We start from the raw sequence: 23,611 nt of genomic DNA, 5'->3' as shown, positions 1-23,611 counted from the left end.
ACATGCTAACAGCAGGATCATCTGACTCTGAACTTCCTATACTCAGTAACAATCAGCCTGGTGTAATGCAAAGTCACATTGGTTCTGGCATTAGCCCTAGGTTCAAATCTTTGTTCTTCCATGCAAAAGGTCAGTAATCTAGCATGAGGAATTAATACTCACAGGACTGTTGTAAGGATTAACTAATTTATGTAAAGTGCCTGACATACACCTGGCACATATACCATGCATGTGATAAGTAGTAACTCACTGCCTACAAAAAAGAGAAGAATGTATCATGTAAATTAAAAACTTTTAGGCCAGGCATGGTGGCTCATGTGGTCAGGAGATTGAGACTCGAGACCATCCTGGCTAATAACGGTGAAACCCCGTCTCTACTAAAAATACAAAAAAAATAGCCGGGCATGGTGGCGTGAACCTGTAGCCCCAGCTACTCGGGAGGCTGAGGCAGAAGGATGGTGTGAACTCAGGAGGCGGAGCTTGCAGTGAGCCACTGCACTCTACCCTGGGTGACAGAGCTAGACTCCATCCAAAAAAAAAAAAATTTAAATAACATATTTTTGACATCAAATACTACCAAATTCAATAAAGCACATATGTCAATGTTAAAAGGCCAAAGTCTAATCCCTTATTTGTTTAACACTGTACTATAAGATTGAAGACAGAAAGATTCAAGCTTGCTCTGGGCACTTATTTCACTTATTACAGGACTACAATGGAAGTATGTGGTCCTTTAGAATAAGGGCAATGGAAACCATCAGTCTTTCAAATAAACAATGGAAATATGTAGATAGTAATTTTTCATGGGCAGGGAAGGAGAGGTACAGGGAGGCATAAGGGGAAAGAAGAAGTAGAGTGAACCAAGAAACTTATTTTCTTATATCTAATATTTCATGTATTAGTGTTTGGTGGAATTTATACTATTATTATAAAAGTACTAGTCATAATTGACAGTTATTTGTGTAACATATTTTCCAGTACTCCTTAAAAGGGAAAGGAAATGGAGTGGAGACAGCAAACAGGGGAGGGACACAATAATATCAACTTTGTTGCATTTGCTAACTACAATTTAATGCCAGTATATAATGTTTAAAAGTTTCTACAGCTAAGCAGAGAACTTTTCACTGAAAATAGGCCTCAGTAAAAGGTTAAAATGAATACTGTGTTTATGCAAATCTATAAATTGTCTCATTCATCTAAGTCTATCTTACATGTCTAGAATACCACTATGTTATGTTAATAATACATCTGTCATGACCATAAAGCTAGTAAGTGGCAGAGCTATGTCTTCAAATCCAAGTTTCTCTGACTCCAAAACTGGTACAACCATTGTGCTATGTTACCTCCTAATACAGGTAAGACAAAACCAAATATAGGTACCACAACTGTATAAACATCCAAAAAAATGATGCCATACTTTGTAACCTTTCCGTAAGTATTTGAATATTTTCTACTTCTATCTTGATGTCATGATTGAGTATACTGACAAAACAACCCTGCCACAAAAATCTAGGCTCTAGAACAAAGTATTATTTTAAAGGAGATTTACTATTATTGATTTACATAAGAGTTCAATTTATAAGTTTTAAATTAAGAAAACAAAATGCTATGAAACATACTCACCTGAGATTAAAATTGAATTTCAAATATGAATTTTGTGTTTGTCTATTCTTTACCTGATTCTGAGATATTCACAACTCAGGCATAAATATCTTGATTTACATATAAACTATTAATATAGTTTATAAAGAAAATAGTGATGCCTTGACCTTAAACAATTACAAACTAGTGATTATAAACTGGTCTTTTTATTTTTTTGACAGGGTCCAGCTCTGTTGCCCCAGCTGGAGCATGGTGGAGTGACCAGTGTCCACAGCTCACTGCAGCCTCAACCTCCTGGGCTCTCCCACCTCAGCTCCCTAAGTAGCTGGGACTGCATGTGTGCCCCACCACACTCACCTAATTTTTCTTTTCTTTCTTTTTTTTCTAGAAATGGGGTTTTGCCATGTTTCCCAGGCTGGTCTCGAACTCCTGGGCTCAAGTAATCTGCCTGCTTTGTCCTCCCAAAGTGCTGGGATCCCAGGTGTGAGCCACCACATCCGGCCAGGTATTCTTTTAAACAGTAGAATTACTACTAAGAAAAACTGCCTTTACACTGGGAACGGTATTTGTTTATATGGCCTTTTTTATTCAGATGAGCTAAGTGCATAAAAAAGTCCTAAGGTATATTTTAGTGATTATTTTATTTTAAAATAACATTTATTGTGCTTCTGTTATAAAACTTCATGTCAGAAAGTCACAAAAACAGAGAGATGGGTAAAAGAAAAGAATAAACGCTACCTATAAAATAATCTCACCACCCAGGAGAAACGTTTTTAAGCTTAAAGTATTATGCTTGATTTTATCTGAATTTAATTAACTTGGAAATAATAAAGAGAACTTTTAAACCTTAGGCTTGTCCTCTTGGCCCTTTTAAATTATCTGATCTACGACTGTCATTTCAGAAAGCATGCTTATACTCCATGAGAAGTCCAAAATCATGCTATTATTTTAGCCTGCGTCATACTTACTGAAATTTTTGTCTCTTTTCTTGTTCATCAGCACAAAATGCCATCATATCATCAACAGCATGACACAATGAACTCTCAGAATCAAAATCACACAATACAAGTACTAGGAACTACTCTTTTCTTGGTAACATTCTTCACAAAGTTCTCTGAAATTTTGTTATAAAATACGTCAATTGCTTGTTGCTGTCATTCTGGAATTTTTTATCAAAATCTTGAGTTAGAGCTGGGCATGGTAGCACACATCTATAGTACTAGCTACTCAGGAGGCTTCAACAGGAGGATCTCTTGAGCCCATCAGTTCAAGACCAGCCTGAGCAATACAGCAAGACTTCATCTCAAAAGCAAACAAACAAACAAACAACAAACGGAGTTAAGCCTCCACGTCGTTTAGTTTTATATTTTGTGTCACTAAAACGCAGTATTTTTGAATAATTTTCCAGAAAAGGAATAGAAAGTATATCCAAGGATGTTTTTAGCCTTTTTACCTGATTGATGGTTGGCTGATGACAGCATTCTAGGTTTAAAATAACTCCCTTTGATCTAAAAGTCTGTCTGTCTTCAGTTAAGAGATACTTTCATTCATTCATTTTTTGAGACGGAATTTCGCTCTTGTTGTCCAGGCTAGAGTGCAGTGGTGCGATCTCGCCTCACTGTAACCTCCACCTCCTGGGTTCAAATGATTCTCCTGCCTCAGCCTCCCGAGTAGCTGAGATTACATGAGCCTGGCTAATTTTTCTTTGTATTTTTAGTAGAGACGGAAACCGGTTTCACCATGTTTGTCAGGCTGGTCTTGAACTCCTGATCTCAGGTGATCCACTCTCCTCAGCCTCCCCAAAGTGCTGGGATTATAGGCGTGAGCCACCGCACCTGGCTCAGGACACTTTCTTCAATTTAAAAAACTATCTTCTTTCTAATATTTGCATTTTGTAAGATAAAGAATGTATGTTTTGTCCATTTTCTTAAAAAATCATTTTCCTCATATTTCCAACATCTTTGTTTTCTACATGCTTCATATGTTATCAAATTAGATCTTCAGCAATGTCTAGTCTATTACTTAGTTCTCGATAGAATGTTTACTTTAGTAACCATGTATTATCTTGAATTCCAAGGACTTTCTTGGTCTCTGATTACCCTTTTTCACTGCAGCTTTTTGTTATGGTTGGTGGATCCACTGCCCTCTGTAACCTCCAAGGATACTCGTAACTTACCCTTCTGTTTCCTACATTATCTGTTTGAGGATCAACTGTTTTGTTTGTTCATGCTGTCCCTTCTTATCTGTAATCCACTTGATTTTCCTCAAATCTCTGGATTTCTTTTCATATTGATAGAGGGAAAAATTCATTTTTCAGCGGTTTTGTGGAGAGTCTCCTCTGAGTGAGAGGCCTGTCAGTAGTGATCTCAGCTGAATCTGGTTCCCTGAACCAGCTGACTCTGAATTTCAGAGATTCTCTGGGGCATCACTGGGAGGAACATTTCACATCTGCAGCAGGACTCTGCCTCCTATTGAGTGGTTCCTTTGTTACACAAACAGCTCACTAACTAAAACTAATGTATTCAAGAATTATGTACATGTAACTGTTATTTATGTTGCCTAAACAAGTAACAGAAAAAAGCACCTGCACTTTGGGAAACAAGTCTTTACAGCTTTCACATCCCCAAACTGATGGAGCAAGGTAGCTTCGAGACAGGAAAATCAAGTACGAGGTAATTTTACATAGTCTCTTCTAAATTTCCATTTCTAAATCTCAATTTTCTAAAGGAAAGGTTATGAATTTTAATTCTACTTTACAAAAGAAAAGTAGTCACAAACATCTGTTCAGAGATAAGTATGCCAGAAAAGAACTTATTTTCGTTGTATTACTATAGTATTACATACTGGTAAGAGAATTACAGTTAGAACTTTAAGTGTGAGATGGGGAAGGAAGAGAATATAATCAATAGCTGAAAATACCTGTCTAAAAGCAAAATCTACATACAAAATAAAATCAAGTACCTAAGTCTAAAAGCAAAATCTACATACAAAATAAAATCAAGTACCACAGCACTCTATGTACTCCCCTCAATCATACAATGCCTTTCTACTAAATTGTAACACAGAATCTGATTCTACAATTAATCAAGAATTTTTCCTCTGAAAATAAGACTTGTATCACTACAAAAATTTTGATGTCGCTAAAGGAAACTGACAAAATTACCCAGTCTCAGCTCTTCCATCATAAATATATACATTACATGAAGGTCCTTTTAACCCATGGCTAGACAAAACATTTTTCTGCAGACAGGATGAGATCACTAAAGCTGAACTCATTTTTTTTGTATGCATATATGATATTTTTAAGCCAAAGGTATTTTTTAGTGTTCTGCCCAAGTGTACCCTTTACGCAGAGTTTTAGTCTTAAATATTCAGCAATATCTCACTACTATAATTATGTGACAGACTCACTTTAAGTTGATAGGCACTGATAGAAATTCAGTTTCTAAGGAAAACACATCGCTAATATTTTAAACAAAAAAACTATTAGCTTTGGTATCTGCAATAAATAACTACAATTTTTGGGCAAATACATTTGAAATTTGTCTACTATATTTACATGAACTTCAAAGAAAGATATTTAATAGTCTTATGTACCATAAAGTTTAAAGACTTACATTAATTTGCAGCCATCCAGAAAACACTGCAGCTGCAAGCACAATTTGCCATTTATTTTTCTGGTATGTCTGTGTGTGTGCGCGCGTGTGTATGTACACATATATATGTGTGCAAGTCAAAGATGTTTCGATTTATAGACACTGCTAAAAGTGATTTCTTACAGTGTATGTTAATTTACGTACTCGCAATTTCTTTCCTTTTTTCCTCTGCGTAACACTGACATATATTTTTCTTTTGGGGGAAAAAAAAATCTACCTGGAATTTAAAACTCTTAGGCTTTGGAGCTAGCCTGATATAATTCATTTACATTTGTATGTGTTCCGTTCGCTTAAGACAGAGGCAGAAGTTGGTGATATATACATTTAAAAAGTTTAAAAAACTAAGATTCAGAAATCTGTGTGTAAAGCACACCACGTACGTTACAAAGCAGAGCAGGAAAAATAAAGCATGCAAAACACTTTAAGTGTTCATTAAAGAATACCTCATTGCCTATCATGCTCTATGCTCAGCCCTCTGCACATAATAGATACTTAAGTGCCTAATTTTTCTAAGCACTCGTATCACAGGGATACGAGACAAAGGTGCTGAACACCAAACATGATGCTTGCTGCTATTCAACAGCCTCAGAAATAGGCTTAATCAGGGAGGTAGCTAATAGTCCTGGTTAAATAAAACAAGGTTCTTGGTTTACAAATGGATTGCAATTTTTTGTATGAAGCCTGAATTATTACCTAACACATACACTGGAAGCTACTAAGACGTCATTTAGAAAGGACAAAAATAAAATACTATTTACATTTTAACTACATGTTAAATGAAAAATCTTGTATTCTAGGTATACTAATATGTAAACTACTCTATAAAATGCTCTATCAAGTCTAGATTCCCAATGATCAAATTTGTTGATATATGTATTTGGACATACTAAAAACACCCAATGTAACCTCTTCTTGTAGTCTTTATGCTTCTAGGTTAAAAAAATTTACTTTAAAACTTCCTAAGCTGACGCTTCTCCCGATTTATGGTTAACTGTTAACATCATATAATCCATTTGATAAAAAATTCTGGTATATTTTGACTTAAATAATTGGTTTTTTTTTTTTGATCTCTTGATTTATTAACTATTAAAACTCCATGTAAGTATGTACCAATAGTTGTATTTTCATAGTTCCTGAAATATAAAACTGACGAAATAAGTTGTACAAATTACGACAATATATTTATAATAGTACAATTTACTGTTATAACACTGAGAAAAGTAGGCTTCAAAGGCCTGGTCATTTTTTTTTTTTAATTTTATGACACAGAAATGCACTCAGTAAACCAGTGGGTAACAACATATTACTGTAATTTCCAATCTCCTAATCTGTCTTCAGTAAGCTTGAAAAGTAGCTTATTTATTAATGAAGCATTTTCTTAAGTTGAAGTATGCAAGTGAGGAACATTTATAGGAGCCGCTTAATAAACAAAACCAGTTTAGACAAAGTAAGGTAGAAAATGGTGACTAGCTCTTTTGACAGTGACTGGCATTTTAAACTTTGTTCATTAGACACTCTAAGTAATAAAACCAGTGTCTGGCAAAGTTGTTAACAAAATCTCTACTGGCAATTAATGAGTGTCAGAAAGTATGCGGGAGGGGTGTTATGTGACATAAGTTACCCACTTCTCCATTTCCACGATTATGGTTTATGAGCAAGATCTGGTTCTCTGAATATGACTGAGTTCTCGCACAGTAGCAAGAAGCAATCATTTGTAGCAAACACTATTGCTGGATAGAATTTCTATACAGGAAGGTAACATGTACTTAGACTAAGGGAAAACGGCAGAAGTTAGGGGAAAAAAAGACTAAATAATTGGCCGGGCGTGGTGGCTGATGCCTGTAATCCCAGCACTGTGGGAGGCCGAGATGGGCGGATCACGAGGTCAGGAGATCGAGACCATCCTGGCTAACACGGTGAAACTCCGTCTCTACTAAAAAATACAAAAAACTAGCCGGGCGAGGTGGCGGGCGCCTGTAGTCCCAGCTACTAGGGAGGCTGAGGCAGGAGAATGGCATAAACCCCGGAGGTGGAGCTTGCAGTGAGCTGAGATCTGGCCACTGCACTCCAGCCTGGGCGACAGAGCGAGACTCCGTCTCAAAAAAAAAAAAGACTAAATAATTATGTACATCTAAAAGTGCCAAACATTTATACACAAATAAGCTGTATTAACCAGGACATGTATTCCTGCAACAATATCATAAATGTCTGATATACATGATATAAAACTACTACTCAAAGTGTGGTTCATAAAGATAGGCCAACCTGCAAATTATTACTGACCCATCATAAAATAAGGAGCTGGTACCAAACATGGAAATCAATTATGTCACTAAGCACACTGCTTATTTTAGTGGACATTTTTTCCATAGTATTTTTTCCTTTCTAATGAAGGAAGCAATGCACTGACTGACATTCTGGCACAGGCTCCTTATCTTGAGGGCTGGTAACAAACAGTTAATGGAAAGGCTACTCTGAGTAGCACTGGCATAAAGTGCAATGACTAATGGAATAAACCGCATTTAGAATGCTACATACATGACACCCTCTTAGTTACTCCAAATTTATTAAGTTCTGAAATTCATAATTTTGGTTATTCTTTAACTTTCAACACTTAAAGTGTATCTGTCACATAGATGATGTGCTGTATTAGATTATGCTACTCGGCTTCATATATACAAACATCTATGGGCACTTATATGATTATACCCTCGTATGTTCTGAATTTAGATTGGATGAAGTTTGGTACAGTTAAATCTAATAAGGACCTCATGTAAATTAAGTAATAAATTTTGGGTATTTTCATCAGTCTTTTTCAGCAACTCCAAAATCTTTATATGATACTTACTGATGATTTTTGTATCATTCCTTGAGGGACTTTGACCAAGCAATAATTCAGGCACATTCACCATGTGGAAAATAAATATTCTGAAAAATCAATATATAGCTGATGAACACATGAAACAATCAAGATCAGTGAAAATCAAAAAGGTTCTAGAAGGTGTGTTCTGCACTAATTAAACATGTAAGTTCAAATAAAATACCTCCCTTCTTCCGTGGGAAAATTTGTTGCAGCACTTCTTTCTAAAAGCAAGTTTATAACAAAGCTGCTTTTCATAGCTACAATCTTCAGAAGTGACAGCAATTAAAAGAATTAGCTGATTTTTGGTATTTCTTAATATCCAGAGGGCAGCCAAATATATAATATTTATAATAGCATAACAGTTAACATACCATATAAACATTTTTTACCTTTAAAATCTTATTTTCTTTCCTTGGAGACAGGGTCTCACTCTGTGTCGAGGTTGGAGTACAGTGGTGCAAACACAGCTCATGGCAGCCTTGACCTCCCAGGCTCAAGTGAACCTCCTACCTCAGCTCCATCCCGAACAGCTGGGACTCCAGGTGTGTGCCACCATGCCTGGCTAATTTTTTATTTTCTGTAAAAATGGGGTTTCACCACGTTGCCTGGGATGGTCTTGAACTCTTGGACTCAAGCGATTCATCCATCTCGGCCTCCCAAAGTGTTGGGATTACAGGCGTGAGCCACTGCATGCACCCAGTCTTAACATATTACTCTTACTTTCTCACGGAAGTTAATGCAATTCCAGCTATTATAATCTTTATTCCAGTTTAGATTGGACGAAAACGTTCAAAGGACTCTTGGCTTTTAGCGGGAAGATGGATTTACAAATATTTTGAAAGCTGAAATTGACAGGAGTTACTGGATTATGTTTTCTCCATTTTCTTAATCAGCTGTATCCTCAGTACTTAAGCAATGCCTAACCTATAATGAGTGCTCAAAAACAGATGTTGAGTAATTGAAAGAAGGAAAAGGAAGGAGTTTAGATGACTCTCGAGTGTATGACTTATATGTGCAGATGAATGACGTTACACTAATTAAGTGAGAAAAAAACACGAAGAGGAGTGTAATGGTGGGGGTATGCTGATTTTTGAGATTTAGCTGAGGAAATCCAGGTGGAAATATTCAGAAAGCCGCCAAATATGTAAGTTTGAAGCTTAAGAGAAATGTCTGAGACAGATGTATTTGCAAATCATTATATAAATGGCAGTAAAAACTCTAAGTGTGGGTGAAATTTATTTGAGAGAGTATGCACCATGAGAAGAGGGGTCCAGAAAGTAAAAATCTTGGGAAAACCAACACAGGGGTATTATGGAAAGGAAATGAGGATGCTATGAAGACCAGGAAAACCAACACAGGGGTGTTATGGAAAGGAAATGAGGAAGCTATGAAGACCAGAATCTAGGAGGAAACTGAGAAGGAAGAGTCTGGGGAGCTGGATGAAAGCCAAGTTTGTCCCAGCAACCAAGGCAAGAGAATTTTAGGAAGAATATGGTCAACGATGTCAAATTCTATGGAGAACTTCAAAGGATAAGGACTGAAATATGACTGTGGGATCTGGCAGTGACAGCAAGTGCAATCTCAGTAAAACTAGGTTCCATGCAGGAGAGTCAGTCAGTCTACAATGTACCTTAAAAAGCTTAGTTGTAAAGGGAAGGGCATAAATGATTAAACAGCAATGCAGGGCAGAAGAAGATTTTGCTGAGTCTTGTAAATATATGTGTAAAAAAATTATCAATGATTGTGTTCGACTGTACTTCGACCCTTCTATCCATCCAAATCATCATCTCCTCTGCCACTAGCTCCCTAAGACATGTCTCCTTAATGGCCTGGTACACACCCTTCCAGATTTTGCTCCATGCTAATAAAATTTTACACAAACATATGTACATAAACATACATACAGATTTTAAAAACAATTCATCTTACAAAAATGAGACATAACTGTTCTTGATTTTTTGAACTCAACAATACTTTATAAAAATGTCTTCAAGTAACCTTACAACTCCAAGCACGGCACTGACATGTTTTTTTCATGGTTGTGCCATAGTTTATGGTGAGGCTATACACTGATTTAATCAACCAATCCCTTAGTGATGGCTATTGTTTTGCCCCTAAAAAGAATGTTATAACAAACATAAGATACTCCCACAAGTCTGACTGCTAGATCATGAAGCCTAAGTATTTTTAAGAGCATTTTTGTGATGGTAAATTTTTTACTTACACAAAAGTGAACAGAATGTTATAGAGACAATTTGTCTCAGCTCCACTGACCATCAATCTTTGACCAGTTCACACCTCCATTCGCCCCATCCCTGTATCATTTTGAAGATCTTGTTCATATCCTATCATTTCATTGATAGATATGTCAAGTATGTATCCCTAGGACTCCTGAGTTTTGTTAGCTGTTGTTAGACTCTTTTTCTAAAAGATGGTAAAATTTACATAACCTCCATTTTTACCCCTTTCCTTATTAGGTAACCATTTTATAAGTTGTTGGTTTATTCTCTCATTCTTTCTTTTTTAAAAATGTGTAAGAAAATATATTTATAGGCTTTTAAAATCTTTAAATGTTTGCAATTATCCTTTTACCCTGACAGATGAGTAATATCTCAGCCAGGGACAGGATTCTTATGTTGCAGTTCTTTTCTCTCAGTAGTCTATCTTCCACTATTGCAAATCTGAAGTTCAGTGCCAACCTGACAGTATTTCTTTGCCCATAACTTGTCACTTCACAGCTAAAGAATTTGGCCAATGTATGTCAAGGGGTATGTATGTGTGTTTTCACCAAATCAATCTGAAGTCCACTGAACTTCAAAACTGATAGGCTTTTCCGGCTCAGAAAAATTTTCTATTATTTGCATAAATATTATCTATCTTCCATCTGTTTTTCTCCTTTTTAAATTCCTATAAATATTATTCCCATTAGCTCTGTTATGTCTCCTGAATCTGTTCCTTAAGTCTTTTACCTTTTCTTTCATGATTCTCTTCCTATTTTTGCTCTACATTGTGAAGATTTATCTTACTTTATTTTTCCAGTCTAATAATAGAAGTCTCCAGTTGAATAATTTGAAGTCTCCACAGTGACCATCCCCCGTTTCATTGAGTTTTAAGCTCAGAAAAGTATTTTTATGCTGTACTTGAATTTTCTTAAGTGCCCATTTTTGTTGTTGTTTAAGCTGTTTCCTCTAGTAGTTTCACTTTGGTGGGTTAACATTCTGTTTGTTCAATTTTATCATTCTCTCACTTTTCTAGGCAATCTTGGAGGGTTGGTAAGCTCGTTTATTTTTACTGGATAGTGAAGAGGTGAAAATAGATATTAAAAGCAAAGTTGCCACCTTCACCATTTTTTCTATAGTTTTAGCTCCATTCATTATTTCCTTTAAATATCGATGTCAATCCTTTACCACTGCTATCTTTTTCTTCTTCATTCCCCACTTCCCCTGTCTCCTCTTCCTAAATTAGTTCCACTTTTGGACGGGTAGATAGTTTAGTGGAAGCCGTAATTGTTTCCTAAGCTAAACAAAAGAACTATCACTATTGCTGGTCTCTTCTCAAAAGCGTGGAAAACGTATCAGGCTTTTCCCTTAACATATAATCAAAAATTTCTCAGTACTAAAAAAAAAAAAAGGTCCCTCAATATCTAGATATTATATATGCCATTTATCTTACCTGAGTTTTCTATAAGATTTTCCCAGAGAAGAATAAATCAACTATTAAACACATACTTCTCAGTCTTGCCCATTAAAAGTCTGATGTGCCTTTTAAATCATTTTTATTTTTTTCTACATGGTCCTCTTCTGTTTCTTTTCCACACAAAATATCTGTTAAAGAACCAAGGCTGTTTGGCCTTCTCACAATCTGGAATTTGCTGATTGCATACTCTTGGTATAGTTCAACTTGCTCCGCTGAACTTGGCATTTCCTGCAAATTGGTAGCTGGATCCTAAGGATGAAGAGACTAAGGTTTGATCCCTTTGATAAGGCTATAGCAGGAGTACAGTATATTCTTTCATCAGGTGTGCAAGAATATAGTATATTCTTTTTCTCTTTAGTGTTAGCAAGTGTTGATATTCAATGCTTAGATATATTAACTATGGCAAAATAGTCATATTTTAACTTTTTTCTTTTTAGCTGGATTAGTATTATAAAGATACTTCTCCTTACCTGTGACGGAATTATCCACTGACAGAGTTCATATAACGAAGGCAAGATAAAGGAATTTTTTCTCCTCCTATTCCACTTTTGTTTTCGTTAACAGACATGATCTTTCTATGTTGCCCAGGTTGGCCTCAAGGGATCTTCCCACCTCAGTATCCTAAGTAACTAAGACTTCAGTTATGCATCATTAGGCCTAGCTATTGGCCTGTTTTTTAAGATGACAAACTGGTTCTCTATCACCTTCTTGTGATGATGAATTAATTTTTAACTTATCATAAAGAACTAAGCAAGATGGCAGACTAGAGATAGCAGACACCCACCCTCTCCAGAGTGAGCTAAAATTACAAATAGGTAATCATATCTTGAATAGGTTATCTAGGAAGAGAACATTAAAGTCCAACAGAGAAGTCACAGGAAACACTTGAGGCAGAGAAGGGGAAGGAACCAAGCAGCCTACTTGTCTGAGATCTGCTGGTGGCCATGAGGGGCTCAATATTGGGGCAGGGGAAAGAGTACGTGAGAACTTTAGTAGTCCACAACCCCATCACAAACTGCTGCAATCTGAACCACAGGAGAGCTCCTCTACCCACACCAACCCTGAAACTAGTGTGGGCAGTGATTTGGAGACCCTGCACAAGCACTGCACCAGACAGGGAACTTGCACTGGGTCACTACCCCATCTCCCTGCCCCTGGTACCTAAGCAGCTGGAGTTGGGCACCACCGCGAGAGCCCAGCTGTCATGGGACTTCATCATGTGCTGGGAACCATAGCCCCCGTATCTCCACATCCCAGGAGCTTCCATTGACACTCCCCCAGTCTCTACCCAGAGGGCTAGAGTGGCACAGTGCTGGCTGGACCCAAAGATGCTATGGGGTTTCTGGTACTCTAACTCAATAGAGTATTCTCCAGGGAAATAATAATGCACTGTACCAAAAGGGAAGCCCGTGGGACAAAGGAAACTAAAGCACCAGCTTTCTAGAGCCCAGAGCTCCCTGCATACGGCTGTGAAAAGTGACCCCACCACCAGCAGTGGCACAAACTCTGTGCTCAGCCTTGTGGGAGTGAGACCCCCCCACCTCCTACTAGTGGAGCAGCTTCTGTGCCTGGGCTCACATGTAGAGTGGTACCCCTTCTCCCACTCCAAACATCAATGCAGGCACAGCTGCTGCTGCTACCACTGGATGTTGGGGGGAGCGAAACAGAGAGCTGCCTGTATAGGCCTGTGAGTGGTGATTGTGCCCCTACTGGTGGCATGGCCTTTGTGCTGGGGCTTGTGTACGAAGGCTGTATTCCCTTCTCCATTCTGTGCAGCTCTGCTGAAGAGAGTGAGAGAGCCTGAGAGTTGTGTGTGGGGCTGTGCGGTGACCCTGCACCACAGCCATTGCCAACACCAGCATTCACTACTTAGAATCCAGGGGATCATCCCACCACTGGCACTGCCCATACCACACTGGGACCTGAGAACCTGCTCACCTGCCCAGCCCACTGTGCCGTTACTGGCATCTAAGCAAGCTACCTGGACGTCTAAGAACTGACCCACCTGGTCCTGGCTAACACCAGTGCCAGAATATGCTAGGCTGGGGCTCAGAATAAGCCATGTTCAGCCCACCACTGCCACCACTGGGGCCAAAGACTGGCCCACCCGACATGTCTGTCCCTAGCAAAACTTCACCATAAACTCCACTAAGTGCACCCTAAACTACCAAGGAAATCACAGACACCAATGACACTGTTGACGGCCAAAGAAAATCATACAGAGTACACTGCACTATCATACGCACTCCGAACCAAAGCCAAAGGGCCCTATCAAACTAACACCATTGACACATCCTTGGGAAGAAGCTCTCCCCTATGAAAGCAAGTTCGAAAAGCTGGAAGAAGTACTATTACACCAGATACACAGGTATGAATGTAGGACACAGGAAACATGAAAAAAGAAGGAAACATGTAATTCCCGATCAACAGATCCCAATCAAAAAGAAATTCAAGAAATCCTGGGGGGAAATTTCAAAACCATGATACGAAGCAATCTCAGTGAGATATAAGAGAATTCCAAAGATAATACAAAGAAATCAGAAAAGCCATTCAAGAGAAGAATGAGAAACTTACCAGAAAGAGATCATAAAAAAGAACCAAACAAAAATTCTGGAACTGAAGAATTCCTTGAATGAAATACAAAATACACTAAAAAACTTCAACAACAGACTAGACCCAGCAGAAGAAACAATCTCAGAACTTGAAAACAGGTCTTGGCCAGGCACGGTGGCTCATACCTGTAATCCCAGCACTTTGGGAGGCCGAGGTGGATGGATCACTTGAGGCCAGAAGTTTGAGACCAGCCTGGTCAACATGGTGAAACCCCCGTCTCTTATAAAAATGCAAGAAAGTATCCAGGTGTGGTGGTACACACCAGTAATCCCAGCTACTTGGGAGGCTGAGGCACAAGAATTGCCTGGACCTGGGAGGCAGAGGTTGCAGTGAGCTGAGATCACACCACTGCACCCCAACCTGGGCAACAGAGCCAGATTCTGTCTCAAACAACAACAACAAAAAATTAGGTCTTTTGAAACAACCCAGACAAAAATAAAGAAAGAAACAAAAAAAAGAATGAACAAAGTCTTTGTGATATATGGGATACTATAAGCAATCAAATATATGAATTACTGGTATCTCTAAAGGTGAGGTGAGAACAAAAGGGATGAAAAACCTATTTATCAAAATAGCAGATGAAAACTTCCCAAGTCTAGCAAGAGATTCAGACATCCAGATGCAGGAGGCCCAGTGATCCCCAATGCAAAAAGGTTTCCACACCACAGTATAGTCCAACTGTCTAAAGTCAGTAACAAAGAGAAAATTCTAAAACACTAAGAGAAAAGTATCCAGTCACCTACAGAGAGGCCTCCCTGCACCACCGTGAGACTAACAGCAGACTTCTCAGCAGAAACCTTATAGGCCAGGATATAATAGGAAAATAAGTACTGAAAGAAAGAAACTGTCACTCAAAGATACTACATCCAACAAAATTATCCTTCATAAACGAAGGAGAAATAGAATCTTCCCCAGACAAGTAAATACTGAGAATTCATCACCACTAGACCTGCCTTACCAGAGATGCTCAAGGGAGTCCTAAACCTGGCAGTGAAAGAACAACGGTTACTACCATGAAAACACCTGAAAATATAAAACTCACTGGTAAAGTAAATACACAAATGAGGAAGAGAAAATAATCAAATGGTAGTACCACAGAAAATCAGCAAACAATAAGGACAACCAAGACAAAAAGGAACAAAGAATAATACACAAAATAACCTGAAAACAACAATACAACAGAAACAAAACTTCACATATCAATAAAACTGAATGTAAATGGGTTAAATTCTCCACTTAATAGATACAGACTGGCTGAATGGGTAAAAAAACATGATCCAACTATATGTTGCCTATAAGAAATGCATTTTACCTGTGAGGACACATATAGATTGAAAATAAGGGGATGGAAAAAGATATTCCATGCATATGGAAACCAAAAGCAAGCAAGAGTAGTTATAATTATATTGGATAAAAAATATATTTTTTGAGATGGAGTCTTGCTCTGTTACCCAGGCTGGAGTGCAGTGGCACAGTCTTGGCTCACTGCAACCTCCGCCTCCCAGGTTTGCACTATCCTCCTGCCTCAGCCTCCCGAGTAGCTGGGACTACAGGCGCCTCCCGCCATGCCAGGCTAATTTTTTGTATTTTTAGTAGAGATGGGGTTTCACCGTGTTAGCCAGGATGGTTTTGATCTCCTGACCTTGGGATCCACCCACCTGGGCCTTCCAAAGTGCTGGGATTACAGGCTTGAGCCACTACGCCCGGCTCGGATAAAATATCTTTAAGTATAAAAAAGTTTAAAAAAAGACAAAGAAAGTCTTTATCATATAATGATAAAGAAATCATTACAGCAAGATAATATAACAATTCAAAATAATATACGCACCCAACACTGCAGTACCCAGATTTACAAAGCAAATACTCCTAGATACAAAGAAAGACTCCAACACAGTAGTACTGGGGGACTTCAACACACCACTCTCAGTATTAGACAGATCATCTAGATAGAAAATAAACACTGGACTTACACTGGACTTCAGACGAAAGGACCTAACAGACACTTTCAGAACGTTTTATCCAACAACTGTAGAACATACATTCTCATCAGCACATGGAACATATATATGACTGACCATGTTAGGCCACAAAACAAGTCTCAACAAATTTTTAAAACTTGAAATCACACTGTATTCCACAATGGAATAAAACTAGAAATCAATACCAAGAGGAACTTTGGACACTACACAAATACACAAAAATTTAAAGATATGCTCATGAACGACCACTAGATCAATGAAGAAATTAGATGGAAATAAAAAAAATTCTTGAAACAAATGAAAGCAGAGGCTGGGCATGGTGGCTCATGCCTGTAATCCTAGCACTTTGTGAGGCCGAAGCGGGCTGATTACTTGAGGTCAGGAGTTCAAGACCATTCTGGCCAACATAGTGAAACCTCGTCTCCACTAAAATAAAAAAAAAATACAAAAATTAGCCAGGTGTGGAGGCACACATCTGTAGTCCCAGCTGCTTGGGAGGCTGAGGCAGAAGAATCTCTTGAGCCTGGGAGGCAATGGTTGCAATGAGCCGAGATCGTGCCACTGCACTCAAGCCTAGGCAACAGAGCTAGACTCTGTCTTGAAGAAGAAAAAAAAAAAAAGAAGAAGAAAGTAGAAACACAACATACCAAAACCTGGGGACACAGCAAAAGCAATGCTAAAAAAAGAGGTTTATAGCAATAAACACAAATAAATATTTCAAATAAACACTCTAGTGATACACACCTCAAGGTACTAAAAAAAGCAAACACAAACTAAACCTCAAGCTAGCAGAAGAAATAATAAAGACCACAGCAGAACTAAACAAAATACAGAGACTTTAAAAAATGCAAAGGATCTATGGAATGAAAAATCAGTTCTCTGAAAAGATAAACTGCTAACTAGACTAACCAAGAAGAGAGGAGATCCAAACAAAATCAGAAATAAAAAAGGGATATTACAACTGATATCACAGAAATACCAAAAATCACCAGAGACTATTATGAACTAAACACAACGAACTGAAAAACCTAGAGGAAACGGATACAGTCCTGGAAATATACAACCTGCCAAAATCAAACCAGAAAGTAATAGAAAATCTCAACAGACCAATTCAGTAATAAAAAGTCTCCTAACAAAGAAAAGCTGGGGACCAGATGGACTCACTGCAGAATTCTACCAAAGAATTACTACAAAGAAGTACAAAGAATTACCAATTAGTACAAAGAAGAACTAACACCAATCCTCCCGCAACTATTCCAAAAAATTGAAGAGGAGGGGATTCTCCCTAACTCATTCTACAAAACCAGCATCACCCTGATTCCAAAACCAGACAAGGACACACCAAAGAAAGAAAACTATAGGCCAACATCCCTGATGGGCCAACATCCCTGATGAACAGATGTAAAAATCCTCAACAAAATATTAGCAAACTGAATCCAATGGCACATCGAAAAGATAATACAACATGATCAAATGGAATTTATATCAGGGATGCAAGGATGGTTCAAAATATGCAAGTCAATAAACATCATACATCACATAAACAGAATGAAGGGCAAAAACCATATGATAATTTCAACACAAGCAGAAAACACATTTGACTAACAACTGATAATCAAATTCAGTAACGCTGCAGGATACAAAGTCAAAATACAAAAATCAGTAGCATTTTTATACACCAATAATGAAACAGCTGAAAAAGAAATCAAGAAGGCAATCTCATTTACAATAGCTATCAAAACAAAACAAAACAGAAATAACTTTAACCAAGGAGGTGGAAGTTCTCTACAAGAAAAACTACAAAATGCTGATGAAAGAAACTGAAGCAGACACAAACAAATGGAAAAACCTCCCATGCTCATGGATCCGAAGAATTAATGTCATTACAATGACCAGGCTGCCCAAAGCAGTCTACAGACTCAATGTAATCCCTATCAAAATATCAATGTCACTTTTCACAGAAATAGAAAAAACAATCCATAAACATGTATGGAAACAAAAAAGAGCCTGAAAAGCCAAAGCAATCCTGAGCATACAGAACAAAGCTGGAGGCATCACTTCAAAATATATTACAGGGACTGAGAGAGCACAGCATTAGTATAAAAATAGACACAGAGACCAATGAAACAGAATAAAGAACCCAGAAATAAATCTGCATATTTACAGCCAAATTATCTTTGATAAAGCCACCAACAACATACATTGAGGGAAGCACACTCTCTTCAATAAGTAGTGTTGGGAAGACTGGATAACCACATGCAGAAGAATGAAACTGGATTCCTATTTCTCACCACATATAAAAGTCAACTCAAAATGAATTAAAGACTTAAATGTGAGACTCAAAATTATAAAACTAGTAGAAGAAAGCACATGGACAACTCTTTAGGACATTGGTCTAGGCAAAGATTTTAGAGCTAAGACCTCAAATGCACAGGAAACAAAAACAAAAGTAGGCAAACGGGGCTATCAAACTAAAAAGCTTCTCCATAACAAAAAGAATCAAGAGGGTGAAGAGACCTCTCGAATGGGAGAAAATATTTGCAAATTACTCATCTGACAACGGACTAATATCCAGAATATACAAGAAATTCAAGTATCTCAACAGTAAAGAAAACTCCAAATAACACCATTAAAAAATGGGCAAAGGACTTGAAGACATTTCTCAAAAAAGATATACAAATGGCTAATATATGAAAAAATTCTCGACCTCACTAATCATCAGGGAAAGGCATCAAAATCACAATGAGATAGCATCTCACCCCAGTTAGAATGGCTATTATCACAAAGACAAAAAATAACAGTTACTGGCGAGGGTGTGGAGAAAAGCGAACCTCTTTTACACAGTCAGTGGGAATGTAAATTAGTACAACTGCTATGGAAAACAGTTTGGAGAGTTCTCAGAAAACGAAAAATAGAATACAATCCAGCAATCCCACTACCAAGTATCTATCCAAAAGAAAGGAAATCAGTACATCAAAGGGATACCCGCACTTACACGTTTATCGCAGCACTGTTCCCGACAGCAAAGGTAAGGAATCAACCTAAATGCCCATCAATGGATGAATGGATAAAGAAAATGTGGTGCATATATACACTAGGAAGGAAACCAGTCACACAAAGGAATGAAATAATGTCATTTGCGGCAACATGGATGTCATTTGCGGCAACATGGATGGAGTTAGTGAAGTAAGTCAGGCACAGAAAGACAAATACAGCATGTTCTCTCACTCTTATGTGGAAGCTAAGAAACTTAAGCTCATGGACATAGAGACTAGAATGACAGATACCAGAGAATGGGAAGGGGATTGGTGGTGGAGAGTGGGGAAGCAGTGGATGTGGATACAAACATAGGGTTAGATGAAATAAGTTCTAATGTTTGATAGCAGATTAATGTGACTATACTTAGTAACAATATTATGTATATTTCAAAGTAACTAGAAGAGATGACTTGAAATGATACCAACACATAAAAATAACACTTAAGGTGATGGATACCCCAATTACCCTCCCCTGATCATTACACATTCTTTGCATGTAACAAACTCACATGTACCCCATAAATATGCAAATTATTATATAGCGATAAAAGGGGGAAATCATCATTATAAACTCATGGGTTACAACATATTTGATGGGTTTCAAACCATGGCAATTTACACTGTTCTTGAAGCTCACACTGTCCCATCTTTGGTCAACACAAAACTGCTCCAAATTGTCTCCTAATACCTTTCGGTAAGATCTTATATTAGTCTTTGATAGCTTCCCTGAAACCTGCAATTTTAAGATATTCCAAGCTCAGATATTTCCTGCCCCAGACCTGGAATCATCTTCTAAGAAATCTTGGTTTTCTTTTTGTAGAAAACATTTTTAGATCATAATCTGGGACGTAGGAATGATAATTGCTATTTTAGTCATTCCTTTTAGTTATTTGTATATATATTTAATTTTATTCAGAAATAATTTCACACTCACAAAAAGTTAGAGAAATAATACTGAATACTATATATCTGTAACCCAGATTTATCCAGTTAATGTTTTACCTCCTTGCTTTATAACTTGTTTTCTTTCTAGATATATATGTATATATATTACATATCTTCTTCTGAAGTATATGAGTATAAATTAAGTGCATCATGGCCCTAAACCATATATACTTTAGTACTTTCCTAAGTACTAAAGGAATGTCTTCAACTTATTATATAAGTCCTAAGACACAAGAATATTCTCTTCTGTCAGCACAGTAGTCAACTTCATAAATTTACACTGATATGACACCAATCTACTGTATATTTCCTTGTTAAATGATCTAATAATGTTCATTATAATCATTTTTCCCCTCCAGTACAGGATCCAGTCTAGGAGCAGGTACTGCCTTTAATTACCATCTCGGGAGATAATTTGGCATATTTCTACTGCCTTTATTGGTCTCTTATGATAACTGCCATTTCTTAATCTTTCATTACATAAAACTGGCTTTATTTTTTTTAAAAAAGAGCACTTCTCATGATGATGCATTCTCAGCTGTAATACTAATAAAGTGATGTTATATCCCTCTTAGGTATCCCATCTGGAGGCAGATATGGGCATATCTCCTTCCTTTGATGATGTACATAGAGATCACACAGTCTAGGTGCTGCTGGATTTCTCTACTATATAATCATTGGTCTATTTTTCCTCTACCCACCCTTTCTGATTTGAAAAGCGTATGTAAAAATCTACCTCCCAAGTTTATCAGCAATTAGTCATTACTGTCTAATCATGTTTACCATGATGGCTATAAAATGATCAGTGGAAGGGGCAGGAACTGACCAGGAAGGGGCATCAAGGAACTTTCAGGAGTGATGGAAATTTTTTTTTTTTTTTTGAGATGGAGCATCGCTCTTGTTGCCCAGGCTGGAGTGTAATGGTGTGAACTCAGCTTACTGCAACTTCTCCCTCCCAGGTTTAAGTGATTTTCCTGCCTCAGCCTCCTGAGTAACTGGGACTACAGGCACGCACCACCACACCTGGCTAAATTTTTGTATTTTTAGTACAGATGGGCTTTCACCATGTTGCCCAGGCTGGTCTTGAACTCCTGGCCTCAGGTGATCCACCCACCTCAGGCTCTCAAAGTGCTGGGATTACAGGCGTGAGCCACCGTGCCCGGCCTTGGAAACAGTCTACATCTTGATGGTGTTGGATTATACAGGTGGAGGCAATTCAAAAACTCATATGTACATTATATTTAAGAATTATATCATGAATATTGCAAAAAAATTTAAACTCTAGTTAATGAAATGCACGCTTAAGTTCTTAGGAATGTCTTCAACTTATTACAAAATGTATCAAAAAATAATATGGATTGATGGATAGCCATGTGATAGTGTAATAAAGGAAACAGAGCAAAAGGTTAACAACTGTTAAATGTAGTTAGTGGGTACAGGATGCTCATTATACAATTCTTGAGCTTTGCTACATGTTTGAATATTTTCGTAATAACATATGGGGATTTTTAAAAAAGTACTGTAAGTGGTTACGTTATAAAAAGCACAAATTTTAAGTGGGTAATCTGGGATAAATTTTCCTATGGCATCATATTTGGATTTCAAAAGTACTGAGTATCTAAGGTTGTGGACAGAGAAGTTAAGATGGAAAATCATTCGTGGCTAAAAGGTGGTTCTGGTGTTGATGAAAACATTGATTTCAAAATATGTGAACAGTTTTTACAAAATCATTTCAGGACAGAGTAGGGGGAAAATTAGTATTTCTACATTAATACATATGTTATCTCAAATGTATATATTTGAATACTTTTTTTTAAAGTTAGTCAGGCTCTGTCAACCAGGCTGCAGTGCAGTGGCACGACCTCAGCTCCTTGCAACCTCCACCTCCTGAGCTCAAGCCATTCTCCCACCTCAGCCTCCTGAGTACAGACACACGCCACCAGGCCTGGCTAATTTTTGTATTTTTTGTAGAGATGGGGTTTCACCCTGTTGCCCAGGATGGTCTTCAACTCCTGGGCTCAAGTGATCTGTCCGCCTCGACTTCCCAAAAGTGCTGGGATTACAGGCATAAACCACCATACCTGGCCAAATAAATACTTTAAATAGATGACTATTTTATCCCTATATTGTTTATTTATTCAAATAGTTCACAAGCCTTTTGTGTTTTTAAAATCTTTATTTCCATCTGTTGTCTCTTAATTACTAAAGAGGTGTTCTTTTTTTTTTTTTTGGAGGCAGGAGCTTGCTCTAATGCCCAGGCTAGTCTCAAACTCCTGGGTTCAGCTCCTGGAATAGCTGGAATTGCAGGCACATGCCACCATGCCTAGCCCACAAGACTTTTTAATTTTTTAATTCTTACTGGAGGAAAATGTAGATTATCTTTTATTTTGGTATATACGGTATATAGAAGAAACTTAACTATATCATTAGAAAAATTTACAAACACAATGACTACACAAGATACATAAACTTTAAAAATTATTTCTCTGCCCATTTTGGGGCATTTAAGTCATTCTAACTTTTTATTACAAGCACTAATATGTTAACAGCTTTACACACATATATAGTCAGCACTTCTGGTTATATCTTTGCAGCACTTCTGGTTGTATCTTTTTGAATTTTTCACACTTACTAACAAACTGTTTTCCAGAAAGCACTCTCAACAACAGTGTATGATGCCAACTTCACTCCAAGCTCACCAACATCCGAATACTATTTTTTTTTAAATATTTACCAATTTTATAGGGCAGTTTTATTCAAGCACTTCTGTATGTTAAAATTACTGTGTTAAACTGAAGACTGTTCTGCAGTTTTCTAGTTGTAGTCTTCCCTTCTCAAAGTATCAGGATTTTGCTGGCTTAAAAAAAAGCTGCAGCTGTTTCTACTTTTATACCATTAGACCATTTAACAGTATGGCAACCTGAGTTTGCCTACACCTACCCCTCTCTCTGCCTTCCAGTCTTTCTCCCTTCATATCCCTCTTTCTGTTCTGTGTTACTGTCTGCTCTGTGTTGATCATTTTAAAATTTTTTTGGTAACATCTATATACAGTATTCTGTTAAAGTCTGAAAAAACATTTTATACTTTTGTGGTTCTATCCATTTTCTTACTCATCAGTGACGTTTAAGAATTTCTACTCATTTTTCCTTAACTAGACTTCCTAGATGTTCTAGTTAATCTTGTCAGAAAAGCAACTCCTGGTTTCATTCTGCTGTATTG

At 37.5% G+C, this 23,611-nt stretch overlaps 1 protein-coding gene and 1 long non-coding RNA gene across 35 annotated transcripts in view; one reads left to right on the top strand and one right to left on the bottom strand.

The window, feature by feature from the left end:
• ANKRD12 (ankyrin repeat domain 12) overlaps nucleotides 1–23,611 on the bottom strand; it is a 134,395-nt gene that overhangs the window by 29,551 nt on the left and 81,233 nt on the right. For 6 of the 34 annotated variants that reach the window (XM_077975223.1, XM_028837850.2, XM_077975227.1 and 3 more), the window contains one exon: nucleotides 8,107–8,186. The exons of 27 other annotated variants lie outside the window; for them this stretch is intronic. In XM_077975223.1, coding sequence (XP_077831349.1) covers nucleotides 8,107–8,170 — 64 coding nt within the window. In that variant the 5' untranslated portion in view covers nucleotides 8,171–8,186. Of the gene's footprint in view, nucleotides 1–8,106; nucleotides 8,187–11,793; nucleotides 12,067–23,611 lie in introns of those variants that run through there. One more of the 34 variants, XM_077975228.1, reaches the window with a different exon arrangement.
• Nucleotides 12,241–16,909, top strand: LOC144336496 (uncharacterized). Its single transcript, XR_013408354.1, has 2 exons — nucleotides 12,241–14,584; nucleotides 16,770–16,909. It is a non-coding gene; the product is annotated as an uncharacterized LOC144336496 (long non-coding RNA).

This window comes from Macaca mulatta, chromosome 18 (genome assembly GCF_049350105.2).
Source record: "Macaca mulatta isolate MMU2019108-1 chromosome 18, T2T-MMU8v2.0, whole genome shotgun sequence".
Lineage (NCBI taxonomy): Eukaryota > Metazoa > Chordata > Mammalia > Primates > Cercopithecidae > Macaca > Macaca mulatta.
Note: the sequence above shows the minus strand (reverse complement) of the source record. Positions and strands in the feature narration are given on the sequence as shown.